The sequence below is a fragment of the Coprinopsis cinerea genome (assembly GCF_000182895.1).
Source record: "Coprinopsis cinerea okayama7#130 chromosome 7 map unlocalized cont3.7, whole genome shotgun sequence".
Lineage (NCBI taxonomy): Eukaryota > Fungi > Basidiomycota > Agaricomycetes > Agaricales > Psathyrellaceae > Coprinopsis > Coprinopsis cinerea.
Window position 1 is genome coordinate 1,091,437 of NW_003307538.1, and position 18,534 is coordinate 1,109,970.

General features: G+C 51.9%; 7 protein-coding genes across 7 annotated transcripts; 2 read left to right on the plus strand and 5 right to left on the minus strand.

The window, feature by feature from the left end:
- Positions 1-369: 369 nt before the first annotated feature.
- On the plus strand, positions 370-1,400 carry CC1G_00804 (hypothetical protein; the record flags this gene model as incomplete). Its single annotated transcript, XM_001831205.1, has 2 exons — positions 370-434; positions 488-1,400. The coding sequence occupies 2 exons, from the start codon at positions 370-372 to the stop codon at positions 1,398-1,400; spliced, it is 978 nt and encodes a 325-aa protein (XP_001831257.1).
- A 619-nt stretch (positions 1,401-2,019) lies between these two features.
- Positions 2,020-3,645, minus strand: CC1G_00805 (hypothetical protein; the record flags this gene model as incomplete). Its single annotated transcript, XM_001831206.1, has 2 exons — positions 2,020-3,252; positions 3,313-3,645. The coding sequence occupies 2 exons, from the start codon at positions 3,643-3,645 to the stop codon at positions 2,020-2,022; spliced, it is 1,566 nt and encodes a 521-aa protein (XP_001831258.1).
- A 403-nt stretch (positions 3,646-4,048) lies between these two features.
- CC1G_14817 (hypothetical protein) lies at positions 4,049-5,287 on the minus strand (the record flags this gene model as incomplete). The annotated part of the gene is made up of 8 exons (XM_002910792.1): positions 4,049-4,060; positions 4,169-4,231; positions 4,303-4,415; positions 4,471-4,681; positions 4,730-4,810; positions 4,872-5,018; positions 5,153-5,172; positions 5,233-5,287. The coding sequence occupies 8 exons, from the start codon at positions 5,285-5,287 to the stop codon at positions 4,049-4,051; spliced, it is 702 nt and encodes a 233-aa protein (XP_002910838.1).
- Positions 5,288-5,654: 367 nt separating this feature from the next.
- On the minus strand, positions 5,655-7,356 carry CC1G_14818 (KH domain-containing protein; the record flags this gene model as incomplete). The annotated part of the gene is made up of 7 exons (XM_002910793.1): positions 5,655-5,928; positions 6,048-6,223; positions 6,275-6,428; positions 6,479-6,603; positions 6,656-6,739; positions 6,830-7,036; positions 7,087-7,356. The coding sequence occupies 7 exons, from the start codon at positions 7,354-7,356 to the stop codon at positions 5,742-5,744; spliced, it is 1,203 nt and encodes a 400-aa protein (XP_002910839.1). The 3' UTR covers positions 5,655-5,741.
- Positions 7,357-7,631: 275 nt separating this feature from the next.
- Positions 7,632-9,800, minus strand: CC1G_00807 (hypothetical protein; the record flags this gene model as incomplete). Its single annotated transcript, XM_001831208.2, has 7 exons — positions 7,632-7,785; positions 8,056-8,651; positions 8,703-8,856; positions 8,907-9,055; positions 9,084-9,167; positions 9,235-9,483; positions 9,534-9,800. 7 exons carry the CDS (start codon positions 9,798-9,800, stop codon positions 7,632-7,634), a joined length of 1,653 nt encoding a protein of 550 aa, XP_001831260.2.
- A 309-nt stretch (positions 9,801-10,109) lies between these two features.
- CC1G_00808 (hypothetical protein) lies at positions 10,110-11,430 on the plus strand (the record flags this gene model as incomplete). The annotated part of the gene is made up of 5 exons (XM_001831209.2): positions 10,110-10,519; positions 10,569-10,646; positions 10,702-10,726; positions 10,915-11,070; positions 11,170-11,430. The coding sequence occupies 5 exons, from the start codon at positions 10,110-10,112 to the stop codon at positions 11,428-11,430; spliced, it is 930 nt and encodes a 309-aa protein (XP_001831261.2).
- A 1,946-nt stretch (positions 11,431-13,376) lies between these two features.
- CC1G_00809 (hypothetical protein) lies at positions 13,377-17,032 on the minus strand (the record flags this gene model as incomplete). Its single annotated transcript, XM_001831210.2, has 5 exons — positions 13,377-14,317; positions 14,594-15,627; positions 15,689-16,333; positions 16,387-16,702; positions 16,930-17,032. The coding sequence occupies 5 exons, from the start codon at positions 17,030-17,032 to the stop codon at positions 13,377-13,379; spliced, it is 3,039 nt and encodes a 1,012-aa protein (XP_001831262.2).
- Between the last annotated feature and the right edge of the window lie 1,502 nt (positions 17,033-18,534).

Here is an 18,534-nt window from a genome sequence, read left to right on the forward strand (position 1 = left end):
TTGTGGCTGTGTCCCGCTGCTTGGTTTTGCCCCTATGTATCGAGCGCGTGTGTTGCCTCTGTCGGTGATGGTCTGCGATCGCGACAATGGCAACCCCAAATCTTCCCTTCGTTCCGCCATCGACTAAGCGTCACAGGACATCGTCTCAATCATCTGGACTATCGTCAGACTCGGGAACCAACGTTGCATTCAAGTCGACCAGGATCTCGTCGTCTCCACCCGATGGTCAAGCGATTTCTCAATCTGAAGCCACGGCAGTTGGCCGAGCAGCAAACCGACGTCTGATATGTACCCTGCCGCCGACATGTAACAGGAAACCGACACCTCTTGCGAATACAAAGGAACTGGAATCTCATTATGCGACATACCATGCACATGTGTGTGAACAGCCTGGATGTGGGTGCGTATTTCCAGAAGCTCGTCTTCTGGAGCTGGTGAGTGCATGGCTATTACGACGCTGCACGCTTGCTTAATTATCTTGCCTCAGCACCAAACAGAGAATCATGACCCCCTGGCAGCCCTTCGAAAGGATCGAGGAGAGAAAATCGTGTGTTCACTCATCGCTCAAACCGTTTTATGCATTGACCATTGGCCTCCAGTTCGCATGTCATCTAGCATCGTGCCCCCGCACATTTGCAACACCCAAAGCTCGGCGACTGCATCTCATCTCATCACACGGTTACCCAAAGGAATACTTCTTCGCTGTCACCAACAAAGGTGTCGGTGGTCTTCTCAAGAAATGGGGTGAGGGTGCAAGCATGATCAGAGGCAAATGGAAACCCAGAGATGGAGCGGATAAACCTACCAGCAGAGGATCTGGCAAATCTTACCTCTCCAATAAAGCGATGGATGTGGATCCCAACACCTATCGAGATACAATGGATGTCGACAGCGATGACTCTGATGATGACGATGACGATGAAAGCTCTTCGGAAGACGAGACTATGACAAGGGAAAAGCAACCTGGTAGTCGAATGGTGCTAGACCCCGAAGCCACCCCGCGACTGCCCCTCGCATCTAAACCGTTGCCGGCGGGGACGCCCCCTACTACCTCGTCGCCGCTTCAACCAGTAGACCCAGCGGACGCTCTCACTTCAGGGTTCTCTTCCCTTTCCCTTGTTCCACCCGCTGTCAGGTTCGGTCGAGGTGGTCGCAACACTGGTTTCGCTGCGAGGATTGATAAACCAACTGCTCCGACCCCCGAGCAACCTCTGGACGCCGGGACCCAGATGAGTAGCAATCATCTTGCGGCAGCTCAGCGCGGCCGTGGAGGAGGCAAGGCTAACACCCATAACACTTCGACTGCCCACGAGATCGCGCCCGTTCAGTCGCAAGCTGTACCTGACCGAATGCGAACTCGGGGGAGGGGTCGCGGCATCGGAAGGGGACGAGGATATTGATGAATGACCGTACGTACGATAACCCAATTGATCAGCATACACCATTGTATTTGTAGCCCAACCCGACCTTGCACGCAGCGATTTTGTATATACATAACCAACAGATACGCGATCTGTATCACCACGACCAACACTTCTTCATTTCTCCCTGGATGAAGCTGATGGTTTCATTGAAGTCATCCGAAAGGGAAGGAATGGCTTCTTACTATCCCTGTAATGTCCATGTACCACTGATGCCCGAGAGTATGGGTGGATTCAGAGCTGTTGGCTCTCCAGCCGTGGATGTCGGACCCTGGAATCTGAGGAGATTTCACCAAAGCTTTCAGTACTTGCTCAAGCATCCACCCCCTCCCATAACTCACGAGACATAAGTGAATTATGGGACAAAAGACGACAGGCCATCATATAACTTCCAGCAATGCAAAACTGTAACGGTTCGAAAAGACTTCCTGTGAGTGTGGTTAACGACTTTAGGCGCCAAACTAAGCGCCCGCTTTCCGAGGGGCCAATGCAAGTTCCTGTGGAAAAAGAATCGATGATCGATGAAGGGTATCGTAATATGTACAAGATTAAATACTCTATTAAAGCTTTAAGCCTCTATGTTTGAACTACTGTTGCTCTACCCACTATCCTCCGTCCCAGGGGGAAAAGCTATGTGCAAGGGAGACCACGATCCGCCACCACCCCAACTGTTGAAGAACAGATGATTTGGTTGTGGAAGGGACAGCTGGGTCGGGGTAGACAAGAAGCTACTAGAGCCAAGGTTGTAAATGTACCCGCCATCGTCATCGGCAGGGGAGAGAAGCACGAACCGCCTGGGTAGGTCGTTAACCTTGATAACTCCCGGCTGCAGTCTGTCAGGTAATTTGAGGGTAAAGTCTCTTGATAGACCTGCTTTCCCCAAGGACCCACCGATCGCCATATGAATTTCGTCAAGCCATGTATCGTAAGAGGCATGGTCCGGAGGAAGGCAGCGGCTCTGATAGCAAGGGTCACAGTCCCATCTGAATCGTTCGAGGGAGGGAAGGCAAAAGAATTTTAGTATGGCCTTGTGGTCGAAGGGCCCTTCGATGTCAATGAATCGGGCAGACGGGATCGTCCCCACAATCACGCCCACCGCTGAATCGGTGAGCATTTTGTTCAACAGGAACGTTTTCAGTTCGAGGTGAGTTAGACAGGGGTAGAAGGTGGTCGAGAAGACGAGGGCAACGACGTCGGGGCTAGATTTCAGGTGGAGCTTCGTCAGGTCAGGGAACTGATGCAGTCGGTTGGGCATCCAGAAGGACTGGTCGCGATCCCTCAAGAAGAGTTCGAGGCGCAATTCGTTGAGATTCGGGGAGCTGGAAGAAAGGTCCCCCAGCCACGCAACCAACTTCGAGCGACTTTCGAAGGAGAGGTAATGGATGTCAAGGTGGCGTAGATTCTTGAGGAAGGGCCCCGGGTGGCGAAGAGGCACGGGAAAAACGTCGTAAGAGGTAAATGGGGCGACAACTATTGACTGGGGGAGCGATCCTTCTTCCGACAGGCGATGGAATGCGACCTTGTTAAACGCTTCGTCTTTGGGTCTGCTCTGACAATGAGCAAACACGACATTCTGGATTGGTGAGCGAGAAACGAGGTCAAAGCTGCCAGCATCACGGTAACATTTGTATGAAATGATGAGCGTGTGCAGCGCGGGGGCGATAGAGGGTATCCCATGTCGGAAGAGGAGGTCGAGGACGGCAGGGGAGACGGACTTGGTGATGTAGTCATCGCCGCCAATGACGACTTCACGGATGCGGGGAGCGTAGAATAAGAGCCTGTCCAATGCTGACGCAGAAACGGCGACGCCTTCCCAGTCTCGCCTTAGTCTCTAACGGAAAGATGTCATTAATAACAAAAACTCAAGTGTGCCAACAAAGAGCGGACTTACATAGGCATCCCTTTCGATGACGAACAGCGGCAAGAGGAGGACGAGGGGCCTCAAGGACGGAATACACCTCCACACGATATTCATGGCAGGGTCGCAGAATGCCTTGCTAACAAAGGCGTAGGACACCATTTCTGCCCTGAAAGCGTCCCAGTTGGGATCGTCCCAGACCCGCTTCACAGCTAAGGTGAGCTCCATCTGTTGAAGGATGAGCCCAACGAGGTCAGAGTTGGACAAGACGATTCGGGCAGCGGTGACGGGGCTTGCAAGCCAGCGTTCCAGCGTCCTTCGCCTCTTCGCTGCCCGGAGGGAGAAAGGATTGGGCGGGTCGGACATCTTGAACGCTGGATCTGTGGAGGTGGAAGGCCAGGTGCAGCCTGAGGATACGCGTCCGTTGCAGGGTCTTAAAAGAAGAGTCGGAGGCCAACCAACAAAGACTGTGCGGTGGCATCAGAGTCGGTGCTTCAAAAAGAACGCCGGGGACCTCGAGGCCCTAGCCAAGTCAGGGCCCGCCCAATAAGGTTTCCATAAATTTTATGGTGCGAACGACCATCGGTTAGGGCGGGCACGTTTTCAATGAAACCCTTTAAGTATCCGTCGCAGCGAAGGAGAGAGACAAACTGCCTGAACGCGACTGTGATCCAGTTTGATCGCATCATTCATCCAGATCCTCAGGAACTCTTTGAAATGGGACGAAGCAGAACGTTCTCTTTACACACCAGCATGTGTAGCTATACATTCAAATTCCTGGCTAAGAAAACCACATTGAAGTAACTACAACGGGATTCATCCTCTCCAGACAGCCTGAGGCAATCGAACTAAGTCGAGAAACAGGGAAATGAGCTCCAGATGTACTCACCGGGCCTGGCTGGATGTACTCCTTTGGAATGGGATTGTGGATATTGATGAGGATACCTGGCTCCTACGTAAATCGAACGAGGAGGACATGCTCTCAGCAAATAACCATCCACAGATCCTGAATATTCTACTCACCCTGCCATTGTATACCCCGGGAATAGCCACCAAAGGACCAGGTTGAGCGGTCGAGTTGTTCGCCTCTTCACTTTCGAGAATGTTTATCTGTGCACAGCTGAGAAAGAATTGGGCTGTGGGCTGTGGTTTCAGCTCGCCCTCCGAGTTGTCAAGATTGGGATTACATACCACCCCCGAAGTTCATGGCGTAGTGAATGGCGATATTCTCCATCCGAACAAGATACTGACCGGGCGGGAGAGAAGGAGGAAGGGTAAAATCGATGCTTTGGACGTCAGTGGATGTCAAGACGAGAGTGTATGTTGGAAAAGAATAGGCAATACCTTTCGAGGGGAACCAGACATAGTTGCCCCCATCAGTTTCCATTGGGATTTCATGAACCTAGGTATGCTCAGCCACCACATGTGGTATTCAACGCTTATCGCGTACTTTGAACCAGACTTGGCCATCTCCATCCCATTCCCGAACGTCTATGCCCTTGGGAGCCTCCGCCATGTACACGTTTGTCACCTGTACCCGACCCCCAGCTGATCAGCCCTGTACCGCAAAACCCGTCACATTCGCGCCTTACACTGTGGTGGAAAATATACTGCATCCCTCCGTCACCTGCTCCGAACCCAATCTCGGAGCCGGGTGGAACATCATAGGTTTGCACAATTTCACTGTGATTTCGCTTGGAGTCGAAGCACCTCAAATTCGGGTCATTTACATCTTCAACCTGAAAACGTATACTCTGGTGAGCCTTATGAAACCTCCTCAAGGTTACAGAGATAATCGAACAGGATAAAACCCTTCGCGATGATTATCCGTACGTCTGACGTACTGCCAGTCCCCGGTGGGGACCCCGTTCACCCGGAGAACAGGGAAGGTATCTTTGAATAGTGACAGCTGTTGAGTTAGATCCTCGAGTGTACAAAGTCGGAATCACGTACAGTGCGCCCAGGCGGATGCGACCCATAGAGCAGAGACAAAGAGCAACGTCCGCATAACAGAAACCACCTCGCTGAGGTCAATGAGGAATGTGACGGAACAGCTCCTTTTTCATACCGCCAAACGGCGGAAATTACACGACCCCAGGTGAACATATGAAACAAGAGAGTCTCGTTAGAAGCAACATGATCCCGACGATACTGCGATGCTCATCCATGCGTTTCGGTGAGCAATATAGAAGTCGATATGGAGGTCAATTCTTTTTGACGTAATTCGAAGACACGAGGGTTCTTGTCGATCACAGACACATGCGATGTCGAATGAAGTATGAGGCATATGAGAGAGAAGGATCGGAAAGACCTCCATAATGACAGGGACCCCATTCGTTCGAAGGGATATTGTGCGGCAAGGCGAAGCAGCGGAATGACCTACTCCGTCACCATAAGTATATATAATGGATGCTAGATAGACGGCACGATTAATCTGAAGTGTTCGTGCGAGGCGACATCCGTTATAAAGGCGGGGGTCCTGGAGGGGGAGGCGCCTGGGTCGGGGGTGGAGGAGGCCCTGTTGATGGTGGAGCTGGTGCCGACGACGATGAACCTGAAGCCGCCGATGCTTGGGAGTAATATTGTTGGTACTGCTGGGCCATCCACTCCTTGAACTGAGGCGAATTGACGTCGTATCCGTACGCAGCCCTATTGGGCGATAAGAGCGAATACATGGCGAGGTAGGTTAATGCAATCAGTCAGTATTCAACCACCAGTAGTACCTTTCAATCGAATGAAGGATGGTGAGTCGAAGAAGAGACACGCACCAGTAAGCAGTGTGTGAAGCAGTCGGGTCCTGGTCTGCACCAGGAGCGGCCGGTGCACCCTCAAGTTGAGGTTGGGTGGGACCACCACTTGGGGGTGGAGGAGGCTGGTCGGTCGGGGGCGGGGGCGCACCTCCTGGGGAAGCACCTGGCACCTGCGCTGCAACACCAGGATATCCCTTTTCGAATAGGTAAGATACACGTCAGGTGAATCGCTTCAGACAACGCACCATGCTGTATGCGGCATATTGCATCTGTACAGAGTGCAACTCGGCTTGCTCCTGCTGGATGCGAGCAAGTTGCTTGGCATGTTCGGATTGGACAACGAGCACGAGATCTTCAGCTAGAACTTTAGCGCGGCGAACCTGGCCCTCGTCTGGCCCTCTTCACGACAATATGAGCCTCAAACTGTCAATAGTTTAACAAAGACGTACGTTATATGAATGTACAACGGTTCTTCGCCTTCTCTGCCTGTCTCTTGATCAATAAATCCAGAACCAGCGCCCTTGATCTGAACACGAGCCCCGGTTTCTTGTTGAATGTATTTCACGAACGAGCCCTGGAGGTCCGTGAGCTGTACGCCCTGTTGAAACATACAATTCGGAACTTACACTTGGCCCAACTACTTTGGCTCTCACGTTGAAGTTTCGGATCGACTCGAGACCTATTGGCAGTTTGTCTTCAGGCCATTTCCGCTTGAGGGTGGCAGCAGGAGCGCAACAACATTGATGTGAAAAAGAACGTCAGCGCGCAGGATAGTTAGAGAATGTGAACTTGACCATTACCTTCTCCCTTCTCTTATCTTCGACGACCAGAGATCCCAAATCTATTGTCATCAGTTCGTTAATCTTGTCGACGGCTTTCCGCAAGACTTCTGCTGTTGAGGCGGTAACATGGAGATACAGGGGAGGGTCTTTGTCGGTGGCCTTGCTTCTGTCAGGATACCACACGCCTTTCGTGCTCACCACAGCCCCTCCAGATTCCTCTTTAATCTACGAAACAAATGAGCTCAGAGTCGAACGGGATAGAAACAATGGCTCACCTGTTGCTGGGTGGTGCCCTTGGTCAACATGTACCTATTCCTAACATCGTTGATATCAATATCCTTCACAAATTGGTGCTCTGGGTTTCCTCCGTCCATGCCCCCTGCAGCAAATTGGGCAGCGATTTTGGCCGCAATTGCAGCTGCCTGTGCGGCTGCCTCTGAGGCTGGGTCTAATTTCTTGGAGGTGCCTTCCGGGGGCGGTGACGGCTTTTCCTTAGATCTTTCTGCAGCTGGCTGATCCCATTTTGACTTTGAATCGGTGGACATTGTAGGCGAATGAGTTTGTCGAGTTGGACGTCCAAGAGAAAGAAAACAACCAACCAGTTTACAGCTTACTATATAGAAGCTTCTGATCCAAACATGGCACGCTGATCGGGCGCTAAATTAGGCCCGCTGAGCTTCATCGACCCTGATGTTCTCTGGGAGTACAGTACTAGCTTTCCCTGCCCATGGTATACCGGGAGACCCAACTCTTTGTTCTGCTGTATCCCAACATCATGCATGCTTTGGAACTATCGCCGGAAACCAATCGTAAGGAACAGCTAGTACAGGCACCTTGACAGCACAATGTATCCATCCCAATTCCAGATGGATGAGTGGCTTCCACCAACATTGGGATCCGGAGTAGAAAGAGTCTGATGAATACACTGCGATTCGCGTTTCACGTGCTTCACTGAAATATCGGGGTCGGTGGCCCTGTAGGCAGTACCAATGTATCCTTAATCTGGACGTAAGTTACATGCTTTTCCGCTAGTCTCGACGACACGGAGAGCTATACTCACTTCCCTTTATGGGTTTATTGTATCCCCTCTTTCGTCAATCAGGTCCTTCGTCATTAAGAGAGAAGGATCAGAAAAGCCTCCAAGTTGATTCCGAGATGACAGAGACCCATTCGTTCAAAGGGATACTATTCGGCAAGGCGAAACAACGGAATGACCTACTTCTTCATGAGAAGTATAAACTAACATGGATTCAAGATAGATCAGCAACGACAAGAGAGCAGAAAATAATGAAAACGATTCCCAATTGATTTGGAGTGTTCGTGCAGGGCGACATTCGTTATGAAGGTGGGGGTCCTGGAGGGGGAGGTGCTTGGGTCGGGGGTGGAGGAGGCGCTGATGAAGCGGCTGTTGGTTGAGTGGCACCTGCTTGGGCGTAATATTGTTGGTACTGCTGGGCCATCCACTCCTTAAACTGAGGCGAATTGACGTCGTATCCGTACGCAGCCCTATTGAGCGATACGCGCGAATGCATGAAGAGGTAGGAAGATCACGAGGAGGACGTGCGAGATTAATGGGGGTGCAATCAGTCAGTATCAAATCACCAGTAGTACTTCCCAATCGAATGCAAAATGGTGAGTCGATATTTGGAAGAAGAGTTACGCACCAGTATGCAGTGTATGCAGCAGTCGGGTCCTGGCCTGCACCAGGAGCAGCTGGTGCACTGTCAAATTGAGATTGGGTCGGACCTCCGCCTGGGGGTGGAGGAGGCTGGTCGCCTGGGGGCGGGGGCGCACCTCCCGGGGAAGCCCCTGGCACCTGCGCTGCAACGCCAGGATATCCCTTTTGGAATAGGTAAGAAACAAGTTAGGTGAATCGCTTCAGACAACGCACCATGCTGTATGCGGCATATTGCATCTGAACAGCGTGCAGCTCGGCTTGCTCCTGCTGGATGCGAGCAAGTTGCTTGGCGTGTTCGGAGCGGACAACGAGCAAGAGATCTTCGGCTAGAACTTTAGCGCGGCCAACTTGGCCCTCGTCTGGCCCTCTTCACGACAATATGAGCTTCAATCTGTTAATAGTTTAACAAGGACGTACGTTATATGAATGTACAACGGTTCTTCGCCTTCTCTGCCTGTCTCTTGATCAATAAATCCAGAACCAGCGCCCTTGATCTGAACACGAGCCCCGGTTTCTTGTTGAATGTATTTCACGAACGAGCCCTGGAGGTCCGTGAGCTGTACGCCCTGTTGAAACATACAATTCGGAACTTACACTTGGCCCAACTACTTTGGCTCTCACGTTGAAGTTTCGGATCGACTCGAGACCTACTGGTAGTTTTTCTTCTGGCCATTTCCGCTAGAAGGTGGTAAGGCACGATAGCAAGAGCGAGATAACATTCATGTGGGTGAAAACGTCAGCATACCCACCAAGGCGCAGGATGATTAGAAGATAGGAACTTAGCCATTACCTTCTCCCTTCTCTTGTCTTCGACCAGAGATCCCAAGTCAACTGTCATCAGTTCATTAATCTTGTCGATGGCTTTCTGCAAGACTTCTGCTGTTGGGGCAGTGACATGGAGATACAAGGGAGGGTCTTTCTCGGTAGCCTTGCTTCTGTCAGGATACCACACGCCTTTCGTGCTCACCACAGCCCCTCCAGATTCCTCTTTAATCTACGAAACAAATGAGCTCAGAGTCGAACGGGATAGAAACAATGGCTCACCTGTTGCTGGGTGGTGCCCTTGGTCAACATATACCTATTCCTAACATCGTTGATATCAATGTCCTTCACAAATGGGTGCTCAGCGTTTCCTCCGTCCATGCCCCCTGCAGCAAATTGGGCAGCGATTTTGGCCGCAATTGCAGCTGCCTGTGCCGCTGCTTCTGCTGGGTCTAGTTTCTTCGCGGTGCCTTCCGGGGGTGGTGGCGACTTTTCGGCAGGCTTTTCTGGAGCTGCTTGATCCCATTTTGACTTTGAATCGGTGGACATTGTAGGCGAATGAGTTTGTCGAGTTGGACGAAAGAAAAGGAAACAGGCAGGGGTCGGTCCCGATCCGGCTTACTAGAAGCTTCTGATCCAAACATGGCACGCTGATCGGGCGCTAAATTGAGCCCCTCTGCTGGCTTCAGGCCTCGTCGCTTCGCTTCGTGGACCCTGAGTGTATCACAGTTCTCTGTAAGTACAGTACTGATTTTTCCTGCCCATATAATTGTTTAAACAAAGCGGATTTTGAGGATTTCTAGCCCGAACTTCTGGGAATCTATTCTTAGCAGAGGACGCCACGTGGTTGGATTGGGAATGATTTTGATGGGCGGACCTGGACAGGAATTCACCCGCAGAGCGGGGCTGAACAGTAAACCAGATATACAGCCGTGGAGGATTCTCGCTGCTTTCTTCCTGTCGTCCCATGAACCCGCCTCTCCTTCTGCGGGTACTACTTGCAGGCAGCCACCAACACCCAAAGTGACGCTACAATCACACAAAACGGGACAAAACTTGATGGCGAAACCGGTGTCCAAGCTTTTCCTGGACCCAAACCTTGCAACCGCTGTTCTTCTGGGCATTGCGACGCTCTTGTTGCTTCTGATATCCTTATCGGTTCCCGTTGTCCAATCTGGCCAGCTTTTCCGTCTCTTGGCTGTTCTCGACGGCACCAAGAGATATGTTCACTTCGGTTTATGGGGCTATTGCATCCCCTCTTTCATCAAGTAAGTCCTTCGTCATTAATTTCTGTATCGAGCTCCAACCGCTATCTAGAACCCAGCCAAATGTTATTGAAGGCTGCTCCAAGTCCATGTTCGGTATAACAATCGACAGCAATGTCCTTAATGCACTGTACGTGGACCAGCCCCTATCATTTCGGTCTCGGAAGGCCGACAACGTCTTACAGGCAAACGAACCCTGCGTTGCGCTCAGTGCTCAACAAGCACCTCACTTCATCCTTTATTATGTATCCAATCGGTACATCCTTCCCCCCAACTCCCCGTTGATAACCCGTACTCACACGACATAGCGACCCTATGACGCTCATCACCTGCGGATTGCATAGCTGCCTCTTCGTCTCCAAGCACCGCTCAACGTTTTGGCCTGATGCTCGTCGCAGCAAGACTCTTACCCGCATCTTCACACTCTCTTCATCGCGGCATTCGTCGCCATCGTCGCCACGGCCCTCCAAATCACCGTAGTAGGCAAAGCCAAACTCAAGGTTACCTCCATCCGCGAGAGTTATGGCAATATCTACCTGGAGTGGGGTAACCTCGTAAGTTCTCACTCTCTCGAATCTTCGGAGAAACACCCATTCACTACTTCCGCGCCCTGCACATTTGCTTCAACCTCCCTTGACCAATACTTTCATTAGCTATGGTTGACCGTTGTGGCCACCGTGATCCATTTCATCAACCTCGTCAACCTCTTTACCATGCGCCTCCGACTCGCTCGAATCAAACTGGAGAAACGCAGAGCCCGGCGAAGAAAACACCATCAACACCTCAGAATCAATGATGTCAGCGAGAAGGAGCTCATAAATCCTCCTTTACCTGCCTGTCTCCTCCCACCACCGCGCACAAACCGCTCCCCGACAAGTCCACTGGGGACATCTCTCCCTCCAGCACCACCATAATCGGAGATTCCTCAACACCACACTAAATTATTCACTAATGTCTACCTGACCTATGTCAATATCGGACCTGAACCACCAACCTATCGTGTATTTGTACGTGGAGTCTCCATCTCCAAAGATATTTCAGCTGCAGCACCAAAAGGCATCACACAAACGTCTATCAGGTGCTCACCACCATGCATTCAATTACCCTGGACGTCGCCATTCCCCTACCCACCCATTCATCCCCCCTTCACATGCCATCCAGCCCATTCAATGCACTTGAATTGTGCGAGCGTGCTATCCATCAAGACCCGTCACCATCTCACAAGAACTCGTACTCACAACTCAGAATCAATGTTCCTCCCACGTCTCACTTTGACAGTTCGTCCTTCGACGATCCCACCCGAACAGAAACCCCGAAAACACAGGCCACCTGCCGTCAAAGATCCCCCGCAGTCCCCCGCCACAACACCCCACGCCAGACGTCAACATCAATAGGCACCGTTCCCGCGAACTTGTAGCAGCAATAACCAAACCAAAGTTCACGTTCAAAGACGAACACGGCCAGTACTTACACGATGATGGCATGGAATGACAGGATTCAGACACACGCACTGGGAGATACGCACACATTCGATTTATACCCCAATGACACAGCTTGAAGCTTCGTTCGAAGATGACCCCCAGGGGCCAGGTGACCAACCCCTCGTCCTTCTTTGACATGGGATGGGTACATATCGTTTGGTGTCTTTATTTCATCCGCCGACGCCACCTCCTCGCTAGATCTCCTTTGTTCCCGACAGTAGTTTGACCGTCAAACGGGTTTTGAGAGGAGTTGTCGCGTGTCGAGTGTCGCGGGTATCATATGTTTATATTTGGAGGCTAGGGTACCGGTACTGGGCTGGGGAAACGATAGTCTAGGAGGGGCGACTCGAGACTGGACTGGACTTGCTACTTTTACTCACTGCGGTCTCGTTAAATCTACCTTCTTCGAGCAGAACCACGAGAACTGTTTTTTCAGAATCTTTTATTTGATTAAGAAAAAGATAAAACCAAGAAACCATGCACCGTAACCCAACTACAGATGTAATACAGGAAGTCGAAATCGTACGCAGACCAGGTGAGATACTATGTAGTAGAGAACCAAGAGTACAAGTTCGAGTCTGAGCGAGAACGCAGAGAGAAGTTGGCAGACATGTAAAAGGCGAGATTACAGAGAAGATCGTATGCATGGGTGTGTGTGGCAAAATGACGGGGTGGAATTGTTGTCTTGGTTTGGAAAAGAGAGAAGGAGAGAAGAGAGTAAAATGCGTTTGCAGTTGCGTTGGTTGGATGCGTTGCTTGTATGTAGTGTCGGTTGGTTGGCTGATCGGGTTGACGAAATTGAGAGTGAAGAAAGGAACGGGGGAAGGGTGCGTGGGGGATGGATAGGATGGGCATGGCGGATAGCTGTATACTAGCTTGTACTGCGAAGAAATTACGATGAAGAGGAGAAAAGAAAAGGGTATTCCAATTATTAGGAACGAGGAAAAAAGGTCCAACGTCAAGCATCAACCAAGAAGAAAACCACTCTAATAAATTATAGGGATAAAAAAGCGTCTCTGTCAACCTTCAAAGGAAGCTGAACCACCACTACGTTTGAAAAAAAAAAAAAAAAAGAAAACAAGATCCCAATACAAGAAAGGGAAAGAGGCGATATAAGATAGTAGTAGTAGTAAGCTGAATACGTGCCGTACGATGTCGGTTGGCACTGAAGTAGTTATTACAACACTGGATCCGAAGCCAGTGTAAATTAAGGACACCGCTAGAATTAGGAAACGAAACAAGAGAGGTTCCACAAGAAGACCAAAGCAAGAAGAAGAAACAAGAGAGATGTCGCGAGCTTTCCATCAGTGTTCGTCGTCAACTTCTACCCGCCTTGCGGCGATGCCATTCTATATGCCCTTTGCCACTTTCCACCATTATTACGAGTGATTCCATAACCCAAGGAAAGCCCCTGCACTGTTCACCATCTCCGCCGCCTTGCCCATCAAAGACGAATCTGACGAACCCGACTCTGGCGACCTCTGCAAGGTCGGGCGAGCCTCATTCGTTGGGGAAGTCGCAGAACCAACCACGCTGAGATGGGGTGACGCAGATGGTTTCGGGCTAGCGGGACTGGGACTCGAGACAGCCGTGTACGACGTGCTCTGAGGAGCCGCATGTGACGGAGAAGGAACGAGTGGTGGAGGTCTCGTCTTTGAAGGCGAAGGCGACGTCCGACAAGGCGAGTATGATTTGGCACGGGCTTCGGTTACGATGGGACACACCGGAGTGGGTGCAGGGACGGTAGGCGGCGTAGGCGTCCGGTCGTGGTCATTGCGATCGTGGCGGAGGGCAGGAAGCATTTCCAGGACAGGTGAATTCGAGGGCGTCGGCGTCGATTTGCGGCGCATTTCTTCCTCGGCCAAACGCATATACTCGGCTTCCCGATCAGCTTCCTCTGACACACTGTCAGGATCAGGCATGATAGTACTCGTGGAGGATGCCGAAGAGAAGCAGGCTTCGGTAGGTGGGCGGTGCGTTGAGGAGACCTTGGGTGCTGTCGCCGCGGCATCGTCCTTAGGAGCAGGAACCCGAGGGGGTTCAGGACTACTGCTGACGCTGACACTTAGTCTCTTGTCTGTAGTTTGACTGCGCCCTCGCTCGCGTTCGCGTCCGCCTTCTCTACCCCGCCTGCTGTCTCTATCCCGTTTGTCGACTCTGCCGTTGCCGGTGTATGCGCTTCCGATCCGAGGGGAGATGGAGGCATCGGGAGAAAGGCTGCCCAGGGGACTTGCGCTACTATCCCATGTGGATGACGAGGGTGTCCGCGTTGACGATCGACCACGGGATCCAGATTGGGACGATGACTGTCCACGACCGGCTTGAAGAAGATCCTGATGTGAAGCCGAGCGGCCTCGTGAAGACTGGACGACCAAAGGGTGGGTGGGTGAATTTGAAGAGTTTGAGCGACGGAGAGGCGGGCGGGATTCGGCAGAGGAAGGCTGGAGAGTGGGACCTGAACGGGAGCTGGAGGGTACCGAGGAGGAAGAGATGCTTTCGGCTAGGTTGGGAGAAGGGGTGCGCGAGTGCGATTTCGAGCGAGACCGTGAGCTGGCCGACCGCGACATGGACCGTGAGGGACGCTCATCTGACGCACGACCTTTTGACCGTGCGCTATAGGGCTGACGGCCCCGAGACGGCCCAGCGTTCATGTATTCCCCGCCAATAAGTGGGCCACCGAACATGTCGAACTCATCGTCATCCTGGTCGTGGTGGTTAGGTTGCACGACTACCTTGGGAATTCCGTCGTTGCCACGGGAAGAGTATTCGAGCGTCTCAGTTTCTAGGCTGGCGGTGTCTTCGTCGACGGGGTGGAGTGGGATGGGGATCGGTATGCTGCTAGCGCTTTCCGTGGGTTCTGGGCTAACGGAATAATCTTCAAATCCAACGCTGCCAACAACAGGGTTCCGGTGGTGGTAGACCTCGGTCGAGTCGATTTCTTCTTTGTATCTGCGAGAGTCGGCGAGCCCAGAAGCAAAGTCCTCCTCCAAGTCGTCCTCGTAGCCGCCAAGTTCCAGGGTTTCGTCGTCCAGGTCCCCGACAGCATAGTTGTATGAATATCGACCGCTGAAGGGAGGGACCCAGACCAACTCGACCGGCGTACCGTCCGAGCCCTGGTCAGCGTCTGATGACCTGCTCCTGTCCCTTGACTTCTTGCCACCGCTACCGTACTCCCACATCCGGTCTCTCCATCCATACCCATCGTCGCTCCCATCGTCTCCAAAGCCTTCTTCCCACAGTCCGGTGGTCTTAAGGACGGTTGGAGCGATTGGGGCAATTGTCACATGGACTGGTGCTCTTGGTCGGTAGGTGCTGGTGCTGGCTTTGCGCCGCAAGGGTTGTCGCTTGGATGAAGAACCAGAGGGGCGGGAGGGTGATGACGAATTGTTTGTGGAGTTGGTGGTAGATGAGGCAGTGGAGACGGATGAGGAAGACGATGCATTGGATACTTTAGAAACTGATCTTGGCGATTTATTCGCGCGATAGGAGGAGCGCATCTCAATGATTCCGTCTTCTTCGTCTTCGTATGGCGAGTCGGAATCGCTGCCTCCGTTGGATATCCGCTGGTGGCTCCAGCCCTGGGCAAGATCCGCCTCGTCCTCGGGACAGTCTTCCTGATCTTCCTCGTAGCTATTACGCAGGCCCAGGAGTCAGCGGTGGTTTGCACGAGAATTAAAGGAGTAGAACGCACCCATCATCAAAGTCATAGGTCCGGCCAGGACCCCAAGCATCTCCATAGAACGAGGAACTGCGCTTTGGCTTTTCGATAGCGATACACTGCTCAACGAAAGTGTTGAAAGTGATATGCTTCTTCTTCGTTGTTCGCTCGCCAGAGTGGGAATTGGCTGTGCTGGAGGTTGAGTCCTGGGATAGGGAGCTCCGTACGGGACCGCCGGCTGAGACCCTTGGGAAATAGCCTTGGGAACTGCGTTGGCCTGGAGGGTCTATTCGTGGAGGGGAATCTTTCCTGAATGCCCGATTTGGACCCCAACGTGTGATATGAGTGTCGCTCTTGGTATGTTGTAGTGTAGGCCGCTTTGGGATATGCTTCTGTGACGAGTTTTGTTTTTCTCGGGTGATGAGGTCGAGAATGGGGGAATAATGTGAATCTTCGTCGTCGGATTCTGGAGGGCTGAAAATCGGTGAATTCGGAAGGTCGCTGGTGAGTAGCTGGCTGATGCTGCGATGCTTGAGGATTGGTTTGGTGGGCGGTCGCTGGTCGACGTTGGACGATGACGAGCGAGATTCTGAGACAGCCGGGGCCTTTGGTGGGGGCTTATACTCTATTTCAGTGTGTAATGGACCGTAGAGCCACGTCACGTCTGAGTCTTTCAGCCTGGAAAAGAATCAGGAGAGCTGGGTGTGGGGTGTACGCGGTCTGGGACGCACCAGTTGAGTGTCTCTGGGGTGACGGTCTTAAGCTTATTTCTCTGCTTCCACCAGGTTCTCCAGGATGCATTCTCGAGTCTGATACCGTTTGCAATTTCGTTCTTCTGCCTGGTCATGTTCCGCCATGACTTCCAGACATCCTCCTCCTGCCAGTCATGGGAGAGATAGTCGACCTGGGCCTGTGGTTGAGTTGTTACGAAAGAGTCGTCTGGGACGGCGTTTGTGACGCTGACGAGGAGAACTGGTAGATAATTGGCCATGTCGGGGGAGGAGGAAGGGGCGAAAGGAAGGGAAGGGGCGTCGGCAGCGGGACGGACTGTGGAAAATAGTAATAAATTCGGTTTGAGCTGCTGTGGGAAAACCCAAAGCTGGGCAGACGATAAACGCGGTGTGACAGTCACACCGCCCGATCTGAACCGGCAACGAGCTCCGGCCGCCCACATCTCCGAAACAATGCTTGCATCCTCGCAAATTCCATATTCCTCCCTTTTCACATGGTCATTTCTCAATATTTCCTCACAAACCCACTGTTGACCTGCGTACATGGTCCATATCCTATATTGCTCCTCGGCCTAAGCATTCCAAACTGCTTTCTCTGACGGTCCACCAGGACTTCATTTGCGCCACGCATGATCCTCATTCTCATTTCATCAATTAGTTATCCCTGACCTCGTTTCCTAACCCATCGTTTTGATTGAATTGTCGCGGTCACGTCCTACTCGATGCGCCCTTGCAAGGTTTGTGGTTTGACATATTTACTGGCTCGCTTTCTCCTTATCTCTTTCTCCTTGTTGCATATTCCGCAACGAACCCCCCCCCCCCCCTTTTCTCCCTTTTGTTCTAGCGTGTCTCAAGGGTCCAGTTTACAGGTACGCATTGTCTTGACTGTCCCTTTGCATTCCTACAATCTCCTTATCTCCGTTATTCTTTATCTCTCTGGCACCATCACTTGATTTTCCACCGCCGCGTTAAGCCTTTTTCGAATCACCACCTCAGGTGGCTGAATCTGAGGAATGCGGGGTAAGATAATTTGAGCCCTCCAAGGAACCTTGCCAGCCCTGCTTCTCGCTCGACTGTGTCTGGTCTGGTTACTTCTAGATCCTGTTAGCCGCCCAATTTTCATCTTACGAGCGGGTCTTACATCCTTTTCACGCGGCTTAACTACAGCATACCGTCTCTTCTCTATCTCTTGGCCACTGCACTGCAGGGGACTAAACCTCGGAATGTCCCCCGCCTTGCCCCATCCTTCTTTCTCTCAACACCATCTTCCAAAGCTGCGAGGCTGGTCAGACGACCTCGAACCCATCGCCTCGTTCCCAAATTCTCCATGTATCCTCCCAAGATCAGAACACCCACCTCACCCGACATTGTCCTTCGGAAGATTGGACCGGACATCCTTGAATTTTTGCTGAAAAATGTTCTCAAGGTCTGGCTGACCACACTACAACAAATTGATCATCGTTCTGTTTCTACCCTGGCCTCTTGAATCTCATGTGGTTCTCTCTGGTTACTAGTACCTTTAGGTATCTTTAAACCTGCCACCCCAGCCAATTAAATTCATTCCAATCCATGCATGATGATGCGTGCAAGGAAAAGAAGACAACCTGTGCGTTGTGCTTATAATGATGCCATCGACCCATCGCGCTGTACCTGAATTTCGCGTCGTCTGGGGATAACCAACCCACCTCGCACCTCAACATGCACGGTCGGGGTGGGTACATTCGTCGACGGTATGACCCGAGTTTATTCCACTGATAATTCTCTCTCTGGTTTTCTCCACGTTTTCCTCCACGTCCCCACCTTCATCCACCTCCATTCCGCGTTCCTTTCCCCAACCTTTCTCCTAGACCCGCAACATGCGCTCGACTATCCTCTAGCCGACCCGCACTCCGAGCTTGCTCCGAACACCCCCGTCCGGTCCTCCGAGCACCGACCGACGTCATCTGCCGCCGACGCGCGCTACATAGCCCTTTCCTCAAAGGATCTTGAGTTTGGACAACCCCCTCATCGGGACCCTGACCTGCATCACAGATTCAACAGCAAGTATGTAACAAGCTTCTTTGGGTTTCGCAAGATACAATCAAACCTTACCTGGCAAGCGGCACGACCCTTCAGCGACCCTGTACTCGAGTCAACGATGGCTCAAGA